The 24,163-nt window shown below is 50.3% G+C and overlaps 1 protein-coding gene across 1 annotated transcript in view; it reads left to right on the forward strand.

Moving 5' to 3' along the window:
• LOC144106252 (E3 ubiquitin-protein ligase MARCHF3-like) overlaps positions 1-24,163 on the forward strand; it is a 458,876-nt gene that overhangs the window by 199,897 nt on the left and 234,816 nt on the right. Inside the window, exon 3 of the mRNA XM_077639011.1 lies at positions 18,812-18,924. Within this exon, the coding sequence (XP_077495137.1) occupies positions 18,812-18,924 (113 nt within the window). The remainder of the gene's footprint in view (positions 1-18,811; positions 18,925-24,163) is intronic.

Consider the following 24,163-nt stretch of genomic DNA (forward strand, 5'->3'; position numbering starts at 1 on the left):
AGAAACAGGACCAAACTTGGCTATTTCTTGAAGCGACCACTGCGTAAACTTAAAGAAAGGCAGCTGTGGAGACCTTAAGTTAATTAGGTCCCCAGAAGAGCTTGAGAAACTCTAAGGGCAACGTGGGCAAAACAAAAATTTTATTTTGCTTCGACGTATGTAGATCTCCAAGACTGAACGAGTAGCAGGGGGTGCATTTGCAACCCATAAAAAGTAAATGCTGTGGTATGCGTCGTTTCAAGTCCGAAAGCTAAATCTGGGCTATCGGAGACGCTGTAGTGGAAAGCTCCATACTATTTTCGGCAATCCGCTGTCCTTTAACGTGCACTTGCATTGCACAACACACGGGAGTTTTAGGCATTTAGTGCTTTCAGCTCCCTTTCTGGGCAAACTCGCGAACATCGTCTATGCACCGCAGCGCACCGGGCAGAGAACATGAGCTAGAACTGCTAGAACCTTAAGCGAACATTTCCGTCCGCCCACTGGATTCAGAACCGGCGCGCTGCGAGTGGAAGCTAGCATGCTGTGCGGGCCTTGAGGGCGCCAAGGGGAGCTCAAGGTCTACTGGACCGCAGAAACATCTTTCGAGCGTTTCGATCCGACCCTGCAGTCCGCATTCTGCCCTCTCTACGGTATGTGTTGCTCTCAATGACCGCTGCGCTTTGTTGATTCAATTATTTTTATGAAGAGCAATGCTGCAGGCCTAGGGGCATTATGCCTATCCAACATATAACACGGCACCCTCCAGCCCCTCTCCCGCCTCTCTGAACCACCTAACCACGAATGCCCTGCCACCGTCCCTGCGCAGGCCTTGGAAGATTGCTCGGGTTACAAGCGCAGCGCGTAAGCCCAGCGGTCTGCGCTGGAAAGCCGCGGCGCCAGGACGACGCGCGTGCAGACGGGAGGCTGAGAAGGCTCGTGCGCCCCGGCTTGCGGTAAACAGCAAACAGACATTATTCATCCAAGAAAGAGTACCGAACACCGCCACTGAGTCCATGCCACTGATCCATGTTACGCGTGTTCGCACGAGCGCTGCCGTACGACCGCACTACACCTGTCCCGTGTAAACAACACTGCCGCCGAATACGTCGAACTAGGTTCCTCGAATACGTCGAGGAACCCCACCCGAAGGCAACGTCCCAACTTCTTGGGGAGCATTCCGGGATATCTGTTCGGGAGGAAGCCGTCCTAGAATGTCAATTCAATTCAATTCTTTATTTCCTATGTACACATGGAGAGGGTCGAAGGAAAAAAGCCAGTAAGATGTGGCTTGACGTGCCCCTAGGCCCCTACACACAGGGCAACAGGCAACATGAAGAGCAACATATGCAATCAAAATAGGGGATGAAACAGCAATAATAACAAAGGAACAGAAAGAAAATATCACAAAAACGCGTCTGAGGTTACTTCAAGAACGCCATTTCATGAAAAGAATTCGAAAGAAGCAGTGAAATATGCATGCTGCAATCTAAAATGTAGCACATACACTCTGTATAGCTTTGCGGCATACTCGGGACACGTCAACATTTGCAGCTTGAAACTTATTTAAAAGACAGGGTAACGTGTTTGCTAGGCTATGTGTACCATACATTGTGCGGCATGTTGGAACGTGCCACAATTCGCGATGTCTGTGTGGGTAAGTTTGTACTTTTAGCGAAAGGTGCGCCACGTCGCTCATGTGATTTATATTTTGTTTTATTTCCTTCTTGTATCTTTCAGCCAGCCTAACATGGTGCATTTAAAATATTTTTACAGCACTGAGTTGGTTGAATAGATCACATGTATCTACTTCATAACCGACGTTAAATACTGCACGCAGAGCCTTCTTCTGTAGAATATATATTTTATTTTTATTTGCAACTGTAGTTGTTTCCCAAACTAGGCGAGCATAGTTCACGCGGGACATAAATAGGGTGTTATACAGGAGAAGCTTAATTTTGTATGGAAGCATGTGACGATGCATGTTGATGATACCCGTGACACAAGAAAGTTGACTAATGACAACGTCAACATGATTGTCCCAGTTGAGCTGACAATTAAAATTTACCCCTAATATCTTAATATTTTCTACAACCTCAATCTTTTCTAAACCAAGCATAAGATCGCATGGTGTCGTAATCCATTTATTTTTTGGTCTGAAGATAACAGATTTTGTCTTAGTTGCATTACTTTCTAACTTATTTGCAGAGTGACCATTCGTGCATTGTCCACAATGTTCTATTTGCCTGGTTTATGCCTTGTTCACCTGTGACTGACGAGAAAATAAGTGAGACATCTGCATACATAACACAGTTTAAGGGATGAGGGAGCGGTAGAGAATTTGCGACGTAAGTATCCTAACATGCGGTTAGCGTTATTAATCACGTAGTCAATATGAATAGACCATGTTAAGTTTTGAGTGATATGAATTCCTAAGTACTTATATGTTTTTACCCAATCAAGGGGAGTGCCATCAAGATAATATGAAGGAAGAGCGTTAGATGTCCGGGAAACACTCAAAGCTTTACATTTATTAGTGTTTAATTTCATATTCCATGTAGTGCACCAGTTTGACACCAAATTATGGTCTGACTGGAGAGTGTCAGTATCGTTGACGTTATTTATTTCCCGAAATATTACACAATCGTCAGCAAAAAGGTGAATGTTAGACGATATGGCAGAAGGAAGGTCATTAATATAGATTAAAAATAGGAGTGGCCCAAGGACCGATCCCTGTGGAACACCAGATAGCACGTTAGCAATCGGTGAATTAGTGTTATTAGCATGCACAAATTGCCAACGGTTTAGAAGGAAAGATTTAATCTATTGGAAGACGTTAGGATCGAGATTAAGATGGCTCAGTTTATGTAGTAGCAATTTATGGCATACTTTATCAAAGGCTTTGGAAAAGTCCAAAAAATGCAGTCAGCGCAAGATGAGTTGTCAAGTATATGGTATAGCTTATCAGTCAATCAAGGCAAGTAACTGAGTTTAACAGGTGTATGTTTGATGAAAACGATGTTGCGCAGGCGTGAAAAATAAATTCTCATCGAGAAAGGTAACGACATTCTTGAAAACGATATGTTCTAGTAATTTGCAGCATGTGCTGGTGAGCGAAATGGGACGAAAGTTTTGAGGGCAGTGTTTACCACCGGACTTGTGAAGTGGAACCACCTTTCCAATTTTCCAGTCGATAGGAAGGCTTGCTGTGTCGAGTGACTGTTGAAAAAGTTTGGTTAGTATAACTGAACTATAAGCACAAGTATTTTCTTAGGAATTTAGCGCGAATCGCATCAGAACCAGGTGAAGAATCATTTTTTAAAGATTCGATTAATTTGGCTACACCAGGTGGATCGACAGTTATGGGTGGCATTGTCGGGAACCTGTGGTGCGGTATGAATGGAAGACTAACGCTTGAAATGGAGGAAAAGCTTTCAACGAATGTGTCAGTCAGTACGGAAGCACAAAGATCATTGGGGATAAGTTTACCGGAGGCGTCTTGTAGTCTAATTAATGGGTCGTTCGCAGGATGTATAACGCGCAAAAATTTTTTAACACTGGTTTTCAAAATTGTTGGTAATGTGGCAGACAAAAAGTTATTCTTTAAGTTTAATCGCGTTGACGTAAGCGTGGGAAGCAGACTTGTACTTCGCCCATCGCGCATTAGATGGTGAAAGCTTCGCGCGGCGGTATAGACGTTTCTTTTTGTTAGATAATCGTCTGATGTGAGAGTTGTGCCATGGTGCTTGTGGATTAGAGGTGACGATGCGCTTTGGGATATACTTATCAGTTAGTTCGTGAACCTTTGTTTTGAATGATATCCAGTTATCCTCGACAGTGCAGTAGTCTGAGTTTGCAATAAAGTAATCAACAAAAGTGCCCAGCTCATTGTTGATAGCGGTAAAGTTGGTGCGTTTGTAATCTAGAATGATTTTTTTTTATTTTATTCACTTTTGGACGTGGTATACTAATGCAAAAATTGAGCAGAACGTGATCGCTTATGCCTGGATGATACGTTATGTCAGTAGCTAACTCTGGATTAGTTGCTAGAACTAGATCGAGAGTGTTCGAAGCGTTATTTACCGTCTTAGTGGCTTTTGTAAGTAACTGAGTTAGCGAAAATGTGGCGCATAGTTCTAAGAATTCTTTAGCTTGACGCAAAGGGGGAGATGAAGAAGGCGGCTGAGCAGTCCCTAAAATAGTTGGGAAATTAAAGTCCCCAAGTAGAAAAGCGGTGATGAAGGAAATCACGCGCGAACAAGATTTATAGCGTCGTGAAGTTCGTTAGTGAATGTAGACGAATAAGAACGAGAACGGTAACAGACGCCAATAACCAATTTGAGATGACCTATCACTATTGACGCAAAAATTATTTCTAGTTCGCTGAAGACTTGGATACATGAAGATGGAATGTCTTTGGAAATGGCAAGTAAAGCACCACCACCACGCTTGGCTGTTCTATCGCAACGATATACCGAATAGCAATGAGCGTTATGGAAGATTTCGGAATCTGACACATTCCTGACACCGCATTTCACATAATCTGAAAAGGGTGGGAGCGCGTGCCGATGTAAACGTTGTTTTTTCCGCGCCCGATAAGCTCTCCAAACTCTGCCATATTGTAAACAGCAGCAATGAAAGGATGGTTGGCTGCGATAAGAAACACCAGAAAGGTTTTGTACCATGTAGCAGCAATGTTGTGTACAGGTTTCCGTTTATATGTGGCAAGCACTACACGGGGCAAACTGGTCGTTGCCTCAACGACCGGTTGCGGGAACACAACAACAACGTGAGCGGCACCGCTTCCCGTCACCTTGGCATTCATTGCAGAGACTGCACAGAGGAAAGAAAAAAGAACAAAAAACTGCCGTGTTATCCTGCTTTCACTCAGTGTCGAGTGCTGTCAGATAATAGAACAAAAATCACTCGTGAAATCATTGAAGCTCATGAAATCCATAAATTCAAAGATGAATGTGTAAGCGTTGCCTCAATAGCTCTGTCTGATAAAGAACTACGTTTCCTTGATGAGAATAGAAAAACGTGCGCAGCTGGTCTTGTGCCACTGTAGACCTGTGCTCAGGAATTATCATTTTCGTCAATCTGTTTTGTGTATCTGTCTTTTCATTTGAGATTGGTTGCCACTGTATTTAAGTAGTGAAAATCACCTCAATAAACCAGTTATAAGTTCGGCGCCGTATCTGTGCACTTGTCACGTCCTTTGTCCCCTGCGCTGCTGAAAAACCATGTCACACCAACTTGCCCAAGCTTCTACAGTTGCAAACTTCGTTTTCTCACGCCATTTGAAACGCTAAGGTTACCCTTCATGTTCTTTATCAGATGATAGTAGCCTGACTGGCGCACTTTTTCTTGTTTTGTGTGACCTCTAAACCCTTCTTGTCTGACAGTCAACCTCAGTCCAGCGCCTTTGTTGTCGTGTCACGTTGCGACTTTGTCGTTGTTTCCTTCGGTTCGGACGCCGTAGTGAAGGGCTCAGGAAATTTCGACCACCTGGGGTTCTCTAACGTGCACTGACATCGCACAGTATACGGGCCTCTAGAATGTCGCCTCCGTCGAAATTCGACCGCTGTGGCTAGGATCGCACCCGCATCTTTCGAGTCAGCAGCCGAGCACCGCAACCACGCAGCCACCGCGGTGCCTTGTGCCTAGTGTTGTGACTGTCCGAGCCGGCTGTGGTGCCGTAAAGGCAGTCGCGGAACGCCGACGAAGGGGGTTGTAATACGACCTATGCAAAAACGGTCGATGTTTTGGAGTAACGGTGGAGTAGGCCCGGATCAGCTCACCCTAAGCCACGTTCTTGTTACGTGGTTCCGGTCAGCCCTGTCTGAAGCTGAAGTTGAAGTTTATTTCTCGCTCCTTGTGGTACAGGTATCACTGGGAGAGAGAGAATGCAGGGAAAAAAAGCTGCTTGAATGCAGCTTGAGAGGCACCCTACGCCCACATTTCCGAGGCAGCGTATTGCTTCAGTTTTTCACAAGACAGCTACAGGTGACGCAGTCCAAACAAAAACTACAGTATCAACATGAATTAAATACATTTCAACATTTACAATCACAATCAAAACAAAAAGCAATGTAAATACTACAAAACAAAAGCACCACATCATCCAAGTGTTCAACATAAGCAGAAATTACCCGCTTTATAATCTTATTTACAGCTCAGAGCAAGTTCAAGCTAAACATATTAAAAAAGGTACAAAATGGTTTTTGAGCTCTTCACTGTGATATCTCTTAGCGATAAGTTGTTATTTTCTATAATGTTCAGGCATTTTGAAAGAATAAAAGACAATGATTGCATACCGTATTTGGTGCGACAAAGAGGCAATGACCAAGGAAAATGAGAGCGGGTATCATACACCGTTGAATTGCGAGATATATTTAGAAGCGAGAGAGTAGTTTCATTGTTAGTAATAAGCGCAGTTTTGTACATTGATAACGATCTGAAAGGAAACAAAGAAGTGATCTTTAGAATGCAAAATTTAATGAAGTATGGATGTGTGTGGGTATGCCCCGATACGCTTGCTATTAGTCTAATTGCCCGCTTTTGTGCTGTTATTAGTTTGGTTATGGTGTGCTGGGTCATCGTTCGCCAAACTGTGAGTCTAGAACACTCCCTCCTCAGTAGGTGTGGAGCAAGCTATAGGGGAGAAAATAAGTGCATGGTTGGTTGGATGGAAGCACAGGTAGATCCCCCCGGAGGTGTTAGGTCATGGCGCCGCAGGCCGGAGGGTCGATAGGCTGACGACCTAAGCCTCTACTGGTCGGATCACACCACACATTCTGCGGCGTCCTGAAAAACCGTGAAAATCACTCGACGGCTAGTAGCTGGGCGGTCCGAAACAACCCCTGTGAGTCGGAATAGCCAACGACCTGGTCTGCGGTCGGTACGGACTGTGGAACCAGGTGTCGTGGAGGGGCCCCAGGTAGCTAACCCCGTCGTAGGTTCTCCCGTCTCCGGTGGTCGGAGCCATTTGCTTTTGGTGGGTGGTCGGGCATCCCGTGAGCGGGGTCCGCACCATTGGGCAATCTCGACGCTCTCCCTGTGCTGGTCAGACAGGCCTGTAATAGAGCCGAGACATTCGAAGGATCTGAACAAAAAACTCGCTTCGCCCCCCCCCCCCCAAAAAAAAAAAAAAAATTCCCATAACCCATTTATTCTAGTAACAGTTTGGCGCAGTGTTAAGAAATCGTTTTCTCATCAGGTCCATGTTTTTCGGCCAATCTTCACGAAAACAGACGAAAAGCGAGGGCCGAGTACGTAGAAAGAACGCTAGCCCAGTTAGACAACACCGTATACACGGACGCTGCCGTATATCCGCGCGAGAGAGAACGCGTAGCCGCCACGGTAGTGGTAAACAAGGAAGGAAACATGATCACGTGGGCCACGGCAAAGGTCGCCGGCACAGCGGAGGCCGAAGAGATTGCCGTTGCGCTGGCGGCAGCAGAAGGCTACAGAACGGGCCGATCTCTCAACATACCGACGGACTCGAAGGAGACGTGCAGGAACTACACGAGGGGCAGGATCAGCAGAACAGCCCTTAGAATACTCAGCGGGGTAACCTCCGCCGAGGAGAAACCCCGGCATAACCAAATCTGGATCCCGGGCCACGCGGGCATAGGGGGGAACGAAAGGGCAGACAACCTAGCTCGAGGTAACGCATTCCGAGCAGGGCAGTCAAATGTTCCGGAGCTCCACCTACAGGCTTGCGAGGGGGATACGCAGAGACCCTGAACTTGCATAGAAGGGTTAGAGTTAGACATCCATCACCACACAAAGCCCTAACAAAGGAGGAAGCGACCCGCTGGCTCAGATTACAGACCAACTCCATTCCTAACCTACACATACTTAATAAGATGTTCCCAACACAATGCAGAGCCACCTGCCCTTGGTGCGATGTCACACCTACACTTTACCATATCACGTGGGAGTGCGAACGCAACAAAGCATTCCACCAACACGAACACCCGAGTGCGGAGCAATGGGAGAGTCGGCTCACCAGCAGCGAGCTCACGACCCAAAGGGCCTTAGTACAGCACGCGAATGATGCAGCACGACTCAGTGGAGCCTTGGAATAGGGGCCCACCCTTGCTGACGAGAAGCCTCAAGTCGCCAGCGCCAGAGAAGACGACGGAGACTTCATAACCGCGCAACCCTTGAAAGATCCAATAAAGTGTTCACTCACTCTCATCAGGTAGAGCGTAGCATTAAGAGGCAAGTTTATAGGCTAAGGATGAGTGGGTACACTGACGCGCTTATAACGTCTGTGGCTGAAAGAAAAGAATCTATAAAAGCTACTGGATAGCAAAAAACTGCAAAAAAGCATACAGAGCAGGCTGCTGGTGCGGTCGTCATTCCTTATGTACGTGATGTTTCGCATGGCTTAAAGAAAGTAGCAAACAGATATGATATTACCCTGGTGTTTACCGCACCCAGGAAATTAGTCAGCCTTTATCATGAAATAAATAAATCAAATAAAAAATTAGCTAACACTTGTGGTATCGCACACCAAGAAAAGTTTGTAGAATGTGCCACCGGTATAGTCTACAAAATTTCCTTGTCATGCGGCATGACTTACATAGGTCAATCAGGCAGATGCCTAAACACCAGGTTGAAAGAGCACAGCAATAACTTAGGAAAAAATAACGAATCCTGGAAACCCCTTCATGCACTCTACACGAAAGGTATACTCTTGTAATGTTAGGCTCCAACGCAGTACCCTGCTGTTCAAGTGCTTAGCCTTTGTTAAATATTGCAAGGGTTGGTGGTAAGTCAGAATGATGAGGAACGTCCCGTACAAGAATATGTGGAATTTCGCAACAGCCTAGACTATCGCCAAACATTCGCGTTGTGTTCAATCGCTGAGTAGCGAGATCCGCGAGGTAACAACTGTCAACTCGCATATGATACCGGGTGGAGTATTCCGCCATGCTCCTGCAGGAGAACGGCGCCTCTGCTGTCCTCGGAAGCATCTGTGTGAAGCACTAGCTGCTCACTGAGAATTGGAGCCCTTAATACGGGCCTGGAGCTTAATGTGTTCTTGAGCTCGTCAAAAGCGGTTTGCCGCTGTGGTGTCCAAGGTTGCGTGGTTGCGTTCATTTTGGCGTGTCATCACCACGAGCGGTTCGACTTTGTCGGCACAATCAGGGATGAAATCGCGGTAGTATCCGGCAAGCCCTAAGAAGGAACGCACTTGCTTCTTCGGCTGTGGAAGCGGTACTTTGACAAGCTTTTCCACCATAGTTTCCAATGGTCGGATGGTCCATTCTCCAAGCTGGTGTCCACGAAAAGAGATGTTAGTGGCTCCAATGTCACTCTTCTGCGGCTTGATCGTAAGGCCGGCCTAGCGCACCTTGCTAAATAACCTGTTTAAAGTCTATAGATGTTCTTTCCAGGTAGAAGTCGCTACGAGAACATCGTCGATGTAATGAACGACATTGTCTATCCCTTGTAACTGAATGCACATCAGGCGCGTAAAGGTAGCCGATGCTTTCTTAATGCCGAAGGGCATATAGTGAACTGGTAGTGACGAACTTATTGTGACCAGATTGGGTAGAGAACGTTGTTTTCGGTCTCGATGCTTCCTCTAAGGGTACCTGCCAGTAGCGTCTAGCCAGGTCATATTTCGAAAAGTACACCCTGGTTCCAACCTCGGTAAATATTACGTCTGTTCTTGGAATAGGCTCTGAATCAAACACAAGAGCATCATTGATGCGTCGAAAGTCGACGCAAGTCCGATAGTGCTGTCTTTCTTTTTAATCACAACGAGAGGGGAGTTCTATGGGGATTTGTAATTCTCAATGATCCTTAATTTGATGATCTCGTCTATCTCCTTTTCGACCACGTCCTTCATGGCAAAAGGCAACGGGTAGTGCGGGGTATTCACGACTTCAGAGCTCGAGAGCCTGAGTTGACACTCCACTAGATTAGTCTTCCCGGGAATCTCTGAAAAGATGTCTGCATATGTGTCAAGTAAACTCCGAATCTCCTGCTGTTTGTCTTCATCGAGCTTGGTGGAAAATTCCACATCTTCAATCCCTTTACCGGGGTGCGTGCTAAGGGTAGCGAGTTGTTCTTCTGAGTCACCTTCTTCGACTACGACGAAAGATGACGTCTGCAAAGTCTCCTTGGACGCACGCTCTTCGTATTGTTTGAGCATATTGATGTGGAATAGCTTCTTAGTGTTGCCCGAGTCGATCCAATAATCCACATCTTTCTTTTTTCCACAAACCACAAATAGACCTTTCATTGCATTAGCAGTTTATAGTGGCTGCTCGGCAAAAGAATGAGGGCACGATCTGCAACCCTTACCTGCCGCTTCTTGCTGTTCATGTCATAGCATTTCTTGTTAGACTGTTGGGCACGCAACAAATTTTGATATGCCGCGCTCACAGTTTGCTCGAGACGTTCTCTTAGATCGAGAACAAAACCAGATGTCTTCGTGCCTTCTGCCAGCTCTTCCCTTGTCCAAAGCTCTCTGAGGACTGCGAGTGGTCCTCGCACATGACGTCCAAATATCAACTCAAACTTAAAAAAAACCCAGACTTTCCTGCGGCACCTCTTTGTATGCGAGCAGAAGCGGAGCGACATAATGATCCCAAGTTTGGGGCTGCGCCTGTCTGAGCTTCCGCAGCATCTGCTTGAGTGTGCCGTTAAAGTTCTCCACCATCCCATTCCACATTGGATGGTAAGGGGTCGTGCTGAGATTTTTCACTGCAAAGAGGTCATTGAGCTCTCTCATCATTTCGGAGGTGAAACAGGAGCCCTGATCACAAAGGGTCTCTCTAAGAAAACCTATTCGTGAAAACATCTCCAGCAAACCCTCAGCCACGGTCGCAGAATCTATCTTTGGCAGTGCCACGGCGTCGGGATACCCCGTGGCAAAGTCAACGAGAGTGAGAATATATCTTTTCCCTTTCACCGTTGGTGGCCACAGCAGACCGACAATATCGACAGCGACCCGATCAAATAGAGTGCCGATAAGAGGCATGCGTCCCAACGGAGCTTTCCCTACCTTGACTTTTGGGCACGTCCTTTGACACGAGTCGCACAACCTGACATACCTCCTAATCTCCTCCTGCACTCCCTGCCAGTAGAAGTCTTCCAGAAATCGGTCTGTAGCCTTCTTCATGCTCTGATGCCCAGCCAACGGGCTATCGTGGGCCATCCTTAACACCTGTGATCGACAAGACGGGAAGTACTACCTGTCGAACCTCTCTGCCAGAGGCGAGACGATAGAGGCTGTGCAGCAAACCCTTTTCAACAGAATACGAGTGCGAATTGCCCGTGCTTGCCATGCAACACCTTCCCTACTTTCACCCAACACGCCTTCAAAGACTCATCGTCTCTTTGCTCTGCTTCTAACATTTCCTTGGCAAACCTCATCGGACCGATGCTTAACCCAGTACTTTCCCTCCTTCGTCCGGAAACTTCCTTTCCAGCCAGCACCACTTTTGGGTCCCCACCCTCACCATTTCCACTGGCGACCGCGTTATTGACTATGTCAGGACACAATTTAGCAACGTCCTCTGATTTCCTCCAATTAATATCTTTATTTGACGGCTCACGGCCTCTGGTATATTTTCAATTTTGACATCGTACAATGGTGTCTCCATGCACTTTACCAGGGCCGTGAGAGGAAAATAAGGGGAAGCGATATAGACTTCTACCTCGGGAACTTCCAGACTACTGCCATCAACAAGGAACACCGTAGATTTCGAATCGGCAAGAGCTGAGTCAGGAACTAGGGCTCTTCGCACCACCACTGTATTGTTCCCCGTGTCCCGTAAAACACCTGCGGGTAGGCCTCGGAGCACGCCCTCTAGTACAGGCATGTGCTGGGTATCTGCAGGCTTTTTCCAGACAAGTCCGACCACCATGTTATCGTCAGCCGGTTCAAGCCTATCTGCTGTTGTGGACGCAGTATCAGGCGCAACAATCTATGGCTGAACACAACAGGACGACATCATCTGGTTTTCGTGCTCTCTTGAGCAAAAGCTTACATCATGCCCTGTTTTTCGACAATAAACGCAATACAGCTGTTCTGGCTCGGAGCGACCGTCGGCAGCCTTACGTGCAGGTCGATTACAAATGAGGCAGCTTCCTAATTATTTGCATGATGGAACATCCTTCTCTCTCGCTATGCCTACCTCTAACGACTCTTTGAACGAAGACAAGTTTCCTTGTCGCTGGCCTCTAGAAAGTTGTTTGTTACCTCAGCCATTTTCTCCACCGTCTTGCACTCTTTCTCGAAGGAAAATGAAGAGACGACTATGACAATTCCTCATGAACTGTTCGGTCACCACCAAGTCACGTAGATCATTGTACGTTGTGGCCGTTCCCGATATCTCGGTCTTGTGTGGGCTAACTGCTGCTGAGGGCCTTGCTGCGGGTTCTCGATTACCCCCACCTGCTTCTGCGAGTCTTAACTGGAGCTGCAATCTGCGCTCTTTAGCTTCTGATAGTGATTTTGCATACTCGCGTTCGGCTTGCGCTTTGCGCTCTTCAGCCTCCGCTTGCGCCTTGACGTGCCCGCGTTCAGCTTGTGCTTTGCTCTCCTCAGCCTCTGCTTGCGCCTTGGCGTGCTCGCGTACGGCTTGTGCTCTCAGCCTCTGATTGCACCTTGGCGTGCTCGCGTTCGGCTTGCGCTTTACAGTCTTAAGCCTCTGTCTGCGCTTTGGCGTGCTCGGGCCCGGCTTGTGTTTAGCGCTCCTCAGCCTCTGCTTGCGCCTTCGCGTGCACGCGTTCGGCTTGTGCTCTGCGCTCCTCATCCTCTGGTTGAGCCTCGGCGTGCACGCGATCAGCTTGAGCTTAACGCTCTTCAGCCGCTGCTTGCGCCTTCCCGTGATGGCCTTCGGCTCGTGCTCTGCGCTCCTCATCCTCTGCTTGCGCCTTAGCGTGCTCGCGTTCAGCTTGCGGTTTAAGCTCTTCAGCCTCTGCTTGCGCCTTGGCGTCCTCGCGTTCGGCTTGTGATTTGCGCTCCTCAGCATCTGCTTGCGCCTTGGCGTGCTCGCATTCGGAAAGTGCTTTACGCTCTTCAGCCTTTGCTTGCGCCTTGGCCTGCTTGCGTTCAGCTAGTGCTTTATGGTCTTCAGCCTCTGCTTGCGCCTTGGCGTGCTCGCCTTAAGCTTGCGCTTTACGCTCTTCAGCCTCTGCTTGCGCCTTGGCGCGTTCGCCTTGTGCTTTGTGCTCTTGTGCTCTTGTGCTCGCGTTCAGTTTGCGCTTTACGCTCTTCACCCTCTGCGCCTTGATGTGCTCACGTTCAGCTTTTGCTTTGCGTTCCTCAACCTCTGCTAGCGCCTAGGCGGGGTCGCGTTCAGCTTGCGCTTTACGCTCTTCAGCCCCTGCTTGCGCCCTGGCGTGCTCGCGTTCGGCTTGTGCTTTACGCTCTTCAGTCTCTGCTTGCGCCTTTGCGTGCTCTCGGTCGGCTTGCGCTTTAAGATTTTCAGCCTATGCTTGTGCCTTTGCGTGGTCGTGTTCCGCTTGTGCTTTGCGCTCCTCAGCCTCTGCTAGCGCATTTTCGTGCTGGGGTTCAGCTTGTGCTCTTGAACCTCTGCTTGCGCGTTTGCGTGCTTTCATTCCGCTTGCGTTTTGCGCTCTTCAGCCTCGTGCTTTGCGGTCCTCAGCCTCTGCTTGCGCATTGGCGTGCTCGCGTTCGTATTGCGCTTTGCGCTCTTTAGCCTCTGTTTCCGCCTCGGCGTGCCCGCTTTCGGATAGTGCTTTACGCTCTTCAGTTTCTGCTTTTGCCTTGGCGTGCTCGCTTTCAATTTGCGTTTTACTCTCTTCAGCCTCTGTTTGCGCCATGGCGTGCCTGCTTTCGGATAGTGCTTTACGCTCTTCAGCTTCTGCTTGCGGCTTTACGTGCTCTTGTTCGGCTTGCGCGTTACGATCTTCAGCCTCCGCTTGCGCCTTGGCGTGCTCGCAGTCAGCTCGTGCTTTACGCTCCTCAGCCACTGCTAGCGCATTTGCGTGCTGGGGTTCAGCTTGTGCTTTACGCTCTTGAACCTCTGCTTACGCGTTTGCGTGCTCTTGTTCCGCTTGCGCTTTACGCTCTTCAGCCTCTGCTTGCGCCTTGGCGTGCTCGCTTTCAGGTCGTGCTTTGCGCTCCTCAGCCTCTGCTTGCGCATTGGCGTGCTCGCGTTCGTCTTGTGGTTTACACTCTTCAGCCTCTGCTTGCGCCTTGGCGTGCTCGCGTTCGTCTTGCGCTTTGCCCTCTTCAGCCTCTGTTTGCGCTTTCGCGTGCCCGCTTTCGGATAGTGCTTTACGCTCTTCAGCTTCTGCTTGCGCCTTGGCGTGCTCGCTTTCAGTTTGCGCTTTATGCTCTTCAGCCACTGCTAGCGTCTTTGCGTGCTCAAATTCAGCTTATGTTTTACGCTCTTCAGCCACTGCTCGCGCCTTGACGTGGTCACGTTCAGCTCGTGCTTTACACCTTTCAGCTTCTGCTTGCGCCTTGACGTGCTCGCGTTCAGCTTGTGCTTTGCTCTCCTCAGCCTCTGCTTGCGCCTTGGCGTGCTCGCGTACGGCTTGTGCTCTCAGCCTCTGATTGCACCTTGGCGTGCTCGCGTTCGGCTTGCGCTTTACAGTCTTAAGCCTCTGTCTGCGCTTTGGCGTGCTCGGGCCCGGCTTGTGTTTAGCGCTCCTCAGCCTCTGCTTGCGCCTTCGCGTGCACGCGTTCGGCTTGTGCTCTGCGCTCCTCATCCTCTGGTTGAGCCTCGGCGTGCACGCGATCAGCTTGAGCTTAACGCTCTTCAGCCGCTGCTTGCGCCTTCCCGTGATGGCGTTCGGCTCGTGCTCTGCGCTCCTCATCCTCTGCTTGCGCCTTAGCGTGCTCGCGTTCAGCTAGCGGTTTAAGCTCTTCAGCCTCTGCTTGCGCCTTGGCGTCCTCGCGTTCGGCTTGTGATTTGCGCTCCTCAGCATCTGCTTGCGCCTTGGCGTGCTCGCATTCGGAAAGTGCTTTACGCTCTTCAGCCTTTGCTTGCGCCTTGGCCTGCTTGCGTTCAGCTAGTGCTTTATGGTCTTCAGCCTCTGCTTGCGCCTTGGCGTGCTCGCCTTAAGCTTGCGCTTTACGCTCTTCAGCCTCTGCTTGCGCCTTGGCGCGTTCGCCTTGTGCTTTGCGCTCTTGTGCTCTTGTGCTCGCGTTCAGTTTGCGCTTTACGCTCTTCACCCTCTGCGCCTTGATGTGCTCACGTTCAGCTTTTGCTTTGCGTTCCTCAACCTCTGCTAGCGCCTAGGCGGGGTCGCGTTCAGCTTGCGCTTTACGCTCTTCAGCCCCTGCTTGCGCCCTGGCGTGCTCGCGTTCGGCTTGTGCTTTACGCTCTTCAGTCTCTGCTTGCGCCTTTGCGTGCTCTCGGTCGGCTTGCGCTTTAAGATTTTCAGCCTATGCTTGTGCCTTTGCGTGGTCGTGTTCCGCTTGTGCTTTGCGCTCCTCAGCCTCTGCTAGCGCATTTTCGTGCTGGGGTTCAGCTTGTGCTCTTGAACCTCTGCTTGCGCGTTTGCGTGCTCTCGTTCCGCTTGCGTTTTGCGCTCTTCAGCCTCGTGCTTTGCGGTCCTCAGCCTCTGCTTGCGCATTGGCGTGCTCGCGTTCGTATTGCGCTTTGCGCTCTTTAGCCTCTGTTTCCGCCTCGGCGTGCCCGCTTTCGGATAGTGCTTTACGCTCTTCAGCTTCTGCTTTTGCCTTGGCGTGCTCGCTTTCAATTTGCGTTTTACTCTCTTCAGCCTCTGTTTGCGCCATGGCGTGCCTGCTTTCGGATAGTGCTTTACGCTCTTCAGCTTCTGCTTGCGGCTTTACGTGCTCTTGTTCGGCTTGCGCGTTACGATCTTCAGCCTCCGCTTGCGCCTTGGCGTGCTCGCAGTCAGCTCGTGCTTTACGCTCCTCAGCCACTGCTAGCGCATTTGCGTGCTGGGGTTCAGCTTGTGCTTTACGCTCTTGAACCTCTGCTTACGCGTTTGCGTGCTCTTGTTCCGCTTGCGCTTTACGCTCTTCAGCCTCTGCTTGCGCCTTGGCGCGTTCGCCTTGTGCTTTGCGCTCTTGTGCTCGCGTTCAGTTTGCGCTTTACGCTCTTCACCCTCTGCGCCTTGATGTGCTCACGTTCAGCTTTTGCTTTGCGTTCCTCAACCTCTGCTAGCGCCTAGGCGGGGTCGCGTTCAGCTTGCGCTTTACGCTCTTCAGCCCCTGCTTGCGCCCTGGCGTGCTCGCGTTCGGCTTGTGCTTTACGCTCTTCAGTCTCTGCTTGCGCCTTTGCGTGCTCTCGGTCGGCTTGCGCTTTAAGATTTTCAGCCTATGCTTGTGCCTTTGCGTGGTCGTGTTCCGCTTGTGCTTTGCGCTCCTCAGCCTCTGCTAGCGCATTTTCGTGCTGGGGTTCAGCTTGTGCTCTTGAACCTCTGCTTGCGCGTTTGCGTGCTCTCGTTCCGCTTGCGTTTTGCGCTCTTCAGCCTCGTGCTTTGCGGTCCTCAGCCTCTGCTTGCGCATTGGCGTGCTCGCGTTCGTATTGCGCTTTGCGCTCTTTAGCCTCTGTTTCCGCCTCGGCGTGCCCGCTTTCGGATAGTGCTTTACGCTCTTCAGCTTCTGCTTTTGCCTTGGCGTGCTCGCTTTCAATTTGCGTTTTACTCTCTTCAGCCTCTGTTTGCGCCATGGCGTGCCTGCTTTCGGATAGTGCTTTACGCTCTTCAGCTTCTGCTTGCGGCTTTACGTGCTCTTGTTCGGCTTGCGCGTTACGATCTTCAGCCTCCGCTTGCGCCTTGGCGTGCTCGCAGTCAGCTCGTGCTTTACGCTCCTCAGCCACTGCTAGCGCATTTGCGTGCTGGGGTTCAGCTTGTGCTTTACGCTCTTGAACCTCTGCTTACGCGTTTGCGTGCTCTTGTTCCGCTTGCGCTTTACGCTCTTCAGCCTCTGCTTGCGCCTTGGCGTGCTCGCTTTCAGGTCGTGCTTTGCGCTCCTCAGTCTCTGCTTGCGCATTGGCGTGCTCGCGTTCGTCTTGTGGTTTACACTCTTCAGCCTCTGCTTGCGCCTTGGCGTGCTCGCGTTCGTCTTGCGCTTTGCCCTCTTCAGCCTCTGTTTGCGCCTTCGCGTGCCCGCTTTCGGATAGTGCTTTACGCTCTTCAGCTTCTGCTTGCGTCTTGGCGTGCTCGCTTTCAGTTTGCGCTTTATGCTCTTCAGCCACTGCTAGCGTCTTTGCGTGCTCAAATTCAGCTTATGTTTTACGCTCTTCAGCCACTGCTCGCGCCTTGACGTGGTCACGTTCAGCTCGTGCTTTACACCTTTCAGCTTCTGCTTGCGCCTTGGCGTGCTCGCGTTCAGCTTGCTCTTTAACCTCTTCAGCCGCTGTTTGCGCCTTGACGTGCTCACATACAGCTGGTGCTTTAAGCTATTCCGCGTGTGCTTGCGCCTTTGCGTGCTACCGATCGCCTTGTGCTTTACGCTCTTCAGCCTCTGTTTGCGCCTAGACGTGTTCACGTTTGGTTTGTGCTTTATGCTCTTCAGCGTCTGCTTGCGTCTTGGCGTTCTCGCGTTCGGCTTGTTCTTTATGCTCCTCAGCCTCTGCTTGCGCCTTGGCTTGCTAGCGTCCGGCTTGCGCTTTGTGCTCCTCAGCCTCTGCTTGCGCCTTTGAGTGCTCGCGTTCAGCTTGTCGTTTACGCTCTTCAACCTCTGCTTGTGCATTTGCGTGCTCGCGTTCGGCGTGAGCTTTGCGCTCTTCAGCCTCTGTTTGCGCCTTGGCGTGCTCACGTTCGGATAGTGCTTTACGCTCTTCAGCCTCTGCTTGTGCCTTTGGGAGCTCGCGTTCAGCCTGTGCGTTATGCTCTTCATCCTCTGTTTGAGCTTTGGTGTGCTCGCGTTCGGATAATGCTTTACCCTCTTCAGCCGCTGTTTGCGCCTTGACGTGCTCATGTACAGCTCGTGCTTTAAGCTTTTCCGCGTCTGCCTGCGCCTTTGCGTGCTACCGATCGGCTTTTGCTTTACGCTCTTCAGCCTCTGTTTGCGCCTTGGTGTGCTCACGTTTGGCTTGTGCTTTACGCTCTTCTGCCTCTGCCTCTGAACACAAGAATTCATTGAATAAGAAAGGAGCCCATCTTCCAGACCACTGCCAAGCATGCTCGAAAGAGAAACGTATAGTCTGCAAGCCCCGACTGCCTGAATGCAGTGCTACTGAAAAGCCGAGATAAGCCCGAACGTGAGCTCGTGGAAGCCTTTTATATCAAGAAACGAGGTGACAATTGCATCAGTGATACCTCGGTTATTATCCGGCACAGTGAAATGATGTTTCTTGAGGCATATCTGTGAAAGGTAGATGTTTGTCAAATTGAGATTAAGAGCATGGATAAGGTCAGAGGCTATATATGCGCTCTACCCTGAATAAACCCTGTTGAAAGTGTAGCGCTCGTCCTGTTCCCTTCCTCGTCCGTGTTGCCAGTTAGCGCTCTTATGTCTTTCACGAGGTGAAATTTAGCAGCATAGTTTTTCTTCGGCACCCAATTTGTAGGATATTAGTAAATTGATAGCTTAAAAACTTCCTAGGGAGCCAGCACCTCCCTATTTCAGGGTCTCCACCTCTGCTAACCGAGATGTAGGTCCTAGTGCACTGACCTCCATCGACATGCAGCACGCTAACGCTGCCCTAAGGAAAAAGTGTGATATTTCGCTTAAACCAGCGGAGGCACACCAAGTGAAGGCGGCGCGCTCCCCAGCTCAGAACCGCACCTGGAGGAAGTGGGGTCCAAACGGAAGCATGCGAATCGAATACTCACGAATAATTGGCCTGCGCACGCGTCTCGGGACAGCAGCGCTTGTTTTCTCTGACAGTTCTTGCTCCGTCTCGTGCAGGGAACTTTAGCCACGCCCACGCCAACTGCGTTGCCATCCAGATATACCAGAACCGAGTGTACGCCTGCCACATCTGCCACTACGACTTCAACATACGCTGGGACAACCAGAAGGTACGGCGGCGCGGTTGCTTCATCTGCGCAATTCGGTCTCTAAGGAACGCCTACTGCCGTGCCCTTTAATGAGAGTCGGTAATCAGAGCACATTCTCTTGAATTTTAGAGCGCAGCTCTTAAGAGCTGGTTCCTGGCTTCCGTGTCGTAGTCGCCGGAGTTGGCGTAGCTGTCAGCGTAGTCGACGGAGTAACTGGTTGTCAAAATAGAAGTGCAAAACGCCGCCTGGAAGTTGGCTACCACGGCAAGGTTGGCCAGCGTTCTAACACGCCACCTGCCAGCTGTGACCAGCTGCGCTCAAATTTCGCATTACCCACTATCGTAATCTTCTGTCAATTTCTTTTATTCAGCACACAAGAGAATGGAAAGAGGTGCTCCTTATGACATGCATGACGGAAGCAAACACTCCCCTAAACACAAGCTATGGTATTTTCGATTTGTGGTGTTAATTATATGGAGATCGATAGTGTTAATATTTTATCGCTTAAAGATAATTGTAAGAAGGCAGAAGAAAGCACGAGCAGCAGAAGGTGATAGTCGATTTGCGTAGCTATGCCAAATACGACTTAGGTGCGCCAGCAGTTCGGTTTTCACTTCGTTTCCGCTGTTCACAACCAACAAACATTAAGACCAAGGATGGCAGTTGTTCGGATAGTGATGATGGGTTAAAGGGACAGTGAGGAGAGCTCTATCAAGTTTTTTTTGTGAGAAACATTTGTTAGTTTGGCATTTCATGGCTTTGTTGCCGCTTGCCCGTGAGCGAAAGATGCATTTATTTGAGAGAAATTTGGATTCGAATTAGAAAAAGTTTTTCCCGCCGCTCCGATTCAAACTCTAGAACTCTTATGACGTCACTGCGAACTCTTATGACGTCATAGAATGGAGTAACGTGATACGTGACGTAAACGCAGACTCCGTGATTTCTGGCACTGGAGGTGAGGTCTAGCATAAGCCGAAATGAAAGCTACCGCCGCCGCTCAGGCGTTGAAGGCATCTATCGGGGGGTCGCTACCGTCGCTTCGCTTACGTTTGCACAGGCGTCTTGCCAGCGTTACGATGGATCCCCTTCCCGAACCCGACGACGAAGTTCTTGCAAGAACTCCGGCCTGCATTTCAGCGACCTCAGCCCCACAGTGCGTGCGATGCTTTTGAGGAGACAGGGTTAGGTTAGGCGCTTTCGGGTCGTTTCCACCTTCCGCCGTGAGCAGCCGTTGCAAATTAAATATCATAACCCCAGTGCGGGGAGTCACGAGGGGCCAGGGCAAGGTCGGCGCGTTATGCCCATCGGAGGCTGGCCGAGGCTTTGGGGCCAACGGATTGTGATCTCTTGAAAGGTGCTCTTGCACGGTGCAGCAGGCGGCGTCGAGGTCTCCCACGGTTGCAAGGGCCAAGTAGTTTATTTATTCTTTTGCCACAAAAAACGGATGGGTGCTCAAGGACGCTCGCGTTTAAAGTTGGCGGCTTGAAACTAAAGCCGACGCGCGACGCTTTAACGTCTTCTGCTGGATCCAACGGGTCCACTGGATCGGGCTCTCTCGCCCACTAGCATGTACCTTCAGATTTGTACTGTGAATGGATTAAATTAGCGGAGAGCTCGAAATCAACAGCTCCGCCCAACTGCCGAATCTATTGAATTACGTCACAACGCGCACCTCGCCGCGGAGCCAAATCGGTCTGGCCGGGCCGGCGGCGGCTGGTGCAGTCGGCGCGAAATAGACATCTCTATTAAACAGCGTGCGCTAATGGGCCTGTCACACTAGGCCAACAGTCGGCCGACTCGGTCTGCCAAAACCATGTCGTCGTGATGTCTGGCTCTATGTCACACTGCGCCGACGAAAACAGTCGGCCGACTGTCGGCGTCGGCGCCATGTCTCCCACAAGGCGGCAGTTGGCCGATGGTCCGCCAACTCCCATGTCACACTATAGCGAGACAGCGTGCGAGACCTCCCGCCGACTTGACCCTTTCTCGTTCTCACTCTTTTGTCATTTCCTGCTATGCGAAATTCATGGGCCGGCACGCTTCATTTTTAACTAAATAAATCCCACCATAGTAAAACACTCTTTAACAATCGTGATTATGAACCTAGGCTGAGGGCAGCCCAGTACTGAGCGGCACTTATTTCTGGGTCAGAAAGGCATGGCTCGAAAAAAAAAAATATCCAGTCGCACGCGGGTAAACAGGACGGGAGAGATTATTTAAGGCTAAAATAATAAAAAGAAATTCTCGTTGACGCAGATTCGAACTAGGAACCTCTGGAACGCGAAGCTACTGCCATACCCACGACGCCATGGAGAACAGAGTAATTTTCTTCCTTCAGAGGCGCTGATAAGAAGCACTCCGCAGTGTTGCACTCGCGACAGAAGTAAAGCCGGCGACCCATGTGCGAAAACTCGGCCGGCGCGATGCACCGGTCGCTGCTTGCGCATTGCAGCCCCACTGCAAGCAGGGACACACGGGGCAGCAAGCGTCGCTGCGCCGCTCGACTCAAGCACTCGAGCTCAAAGTGTACGGTTTGCCACCCGCAGCGGTCTGATTACTGCGTGTTGAAGTTAGCACCAGAAAAGACAAAATAGCCATATTATCAGAAAGACCGCCTGCTATACACGAGCAGCGACAAAGCATGCTTGCGCTAGTAGCGAGCTTTCGGCACCGCCCGCGGTCCCGCCAGGCGACGAACTGTGCTGCTGCCTGGCGCAGCGGACGCCGCTTCGCAAGTAGCCTGCGCTATATCTCTTAATATCGGTTGGCTGTTAACAGTATAATCGCACCATGAACTAAAATTATGGTCAATTTCCGCGACACCTTCGGCTGCGGAGCTAGCGGACCGCTGCGGGCGACAGGCGAGCCGGACCACAACGGCGGGCCAGCGGCAGCTTGCGGGGCGATTCTGGCGAGAAATTTTGCTCTTATCAAAGTTGTAATTGCCTTTACCAGCAACTCGGTGTTGATCAACGATCCTCAGAAATGATACATTTGTCACATTTTTGTCTCAGCGTTTATTGCTTACGTCAAAAACAATCTTAAGCTGATTTTTATAACGGCGGCGGACGGGATCCATGCTGGCCTGCCGGCGAGCAGGCTCGGTTTACTTCACGTTCGCACAAGAAAAAAAAAACGAAACAGCCATGCTATCAGAAATGCCGCATGCTATATTCGAGCAACGACACCATGCCTGCGCAACAGCCGCGCTTTCGGCAACGACGACGCCTGCGGGAGCGCCAGGGCGACGAACTGCGCTGCTTCCCGGCTGCCGTACTCGTCGCTAAGCCTAGCTGGTTTCGCGTCGATTTCGCAGCTCAGGGAGCTTTGGAACTAGCCAGCGCAGTAATAAAGGAACTCCTCTAGTCACACCAACCTGTCTGATAATAAAATAAAGTTATGCTCGATTTCCGCGACGGCTTCAGCAGCGGATCTAGCAGACGTCAGGCGAGCCGCACGAATCAGCAGCAGCAGCAGCAGCAGCAGCAGCAGCAGGCGGGATGAAATTTGCTTGTGTCGTAGTTATCACTTCAACCAGCACCTTGGCATTGGCCAACGATCCTCAGTAATGATACCTTTTTGGACATTCATCTATCCCAGAGCTTGTTATGAACATAAACAAACAGTACTGTAGCGAAATCGTGTTCGTGTCTCGTGAATGTTTTTGCTCAGCGACCGATCTCGCGACGACACGGTCGGCAGACCGGTTTTGTCGGCGTCGCGGGCGTCAAAGCATGTCACACTACGAAGACATCTGGTCGTCGGACGAGTTGGTGTCGTTGTCGGCCTAGTGTGACAGCTTGGTCTGCCGCAGACAAGGTGGCCGATCTTTGGTGTCTTTGTCGGGTCGGCGTCGGCGGCGTGTCGGGCTAGTGTGACAGGGCCCTAACAGGACGTACACAGTAAACTTGGAGACAGAGGAAAGAAGCGCTTCTTTCCTCTGTCTCCAAGTTTCCTTGCGCTTCTTTCCTCTGTCTCGAAGTTTCCTGTGTACGTCCTGTTAGCGCACGCTGTTTAATAGAGATGTACCAACTAGCCGGTCAGAAAGTTCTACTACAGCGAAATAGACATGCTCCAAGTCTCCGCCAGTGCGGTTAGAGTGCGCCGAAGCCGCCGAACGCGTCGGCGGTCAAGCGCAGTTGGAGTATAGACCTTTCACGACCTATAAGGCTGCGTTAGGACTCCCACTAAATGCCTCAACCGAAAGGCTTATGAGATTAGGAATACATAACACCTACAATGAACTTAAAGAAGCCCATTTAATGGCTCAAACAGCGCGATTAGCCAATTCCAGAACTGGCAGGAGTATTCTTACCAGGCTCGGAATTAACTTTCAACCTACGAATAACGATGCTAAAGTAGACTTACCCCGCGCCTATAGGACGGCCCTACTAATCAAACCACTCCCCAAAAACATGCACCCCTTACACCATGAGGGTAGAAGACAAGCACGAGCCAAAGCCTTACATAAGAAATACAGACAGTGCGCTGCAACACTTTATGTAGATGCGGCAGAATACAAAAATACCAATGCCTTTGCAGTTGTGGTTGTGAACGAGAATGGTGACCACATCGTCTCGGCGACAATCAAAACGAAATCCTCTGAAACGGCAGAAGAGGCGGCTATAGCCCTCGCCCTAGCACATACCCAAGGGAGCATCATCCTCAGCGATTCCAAAATGGGTATCAATAATTTCGCTAAAGGGCGAATTACAAACACCTCCCTTAGAATCCTTAACGCAACCAAATTCTCACCAAATTATTCCGAATTGATATGGGTCCCAGCCCATTCGGGGAATCCGGGGAACGAGGCAGCCCACAATAAAGCCCGAGGTTTCGTCGACCGGACAGTGGATGAGTCTGGCTCCCTGAATTTCACGAAGGACTCAATGATCACATATCATGATCTCACCAATCATTTTAAACTAGAGAGGAGAATTTTCCCCCCTCCAGACAAAAGACTTACTAAAGAACAAGAGGTTACGTGGCGTCGTCTACAGACGAGATCGATACGCACCCCATCACTCCTCGCGCACATTTATCCAGATCTTTACAACCCAAACTGCAAACACTGTGGCCAACGTGCTACCTACGATCACATCCTGTGGGACTGCAAAATAGAGCCACCTCCGGGTGATCTAGTTACAGCTCCTTCTCTCGAGCGGTGGGATACCGTGCTGGCTAGCTCTGACCCCAGAACGCAAGTTTTGGCGGTGGAGTGGGCTGACAAAGTCGTCGAGGGCTATGTACTCTCGACCAC

Source organism: Amblyomma americanum, chromosome 10, assembly GCF_052857255.1.
Source record: "Amblyomma americanum isolate KBUSLIRL-KWMA chromosome 10, ASM5285725v1, whole genome shotgun sequence".
Classification (NCBI taxonomy): Eukaryota; Metazoa; Arthropoda; class Arachnida; order Ixodida; family Ixodidae; genus Amblyomma; species Amblyomma americanum.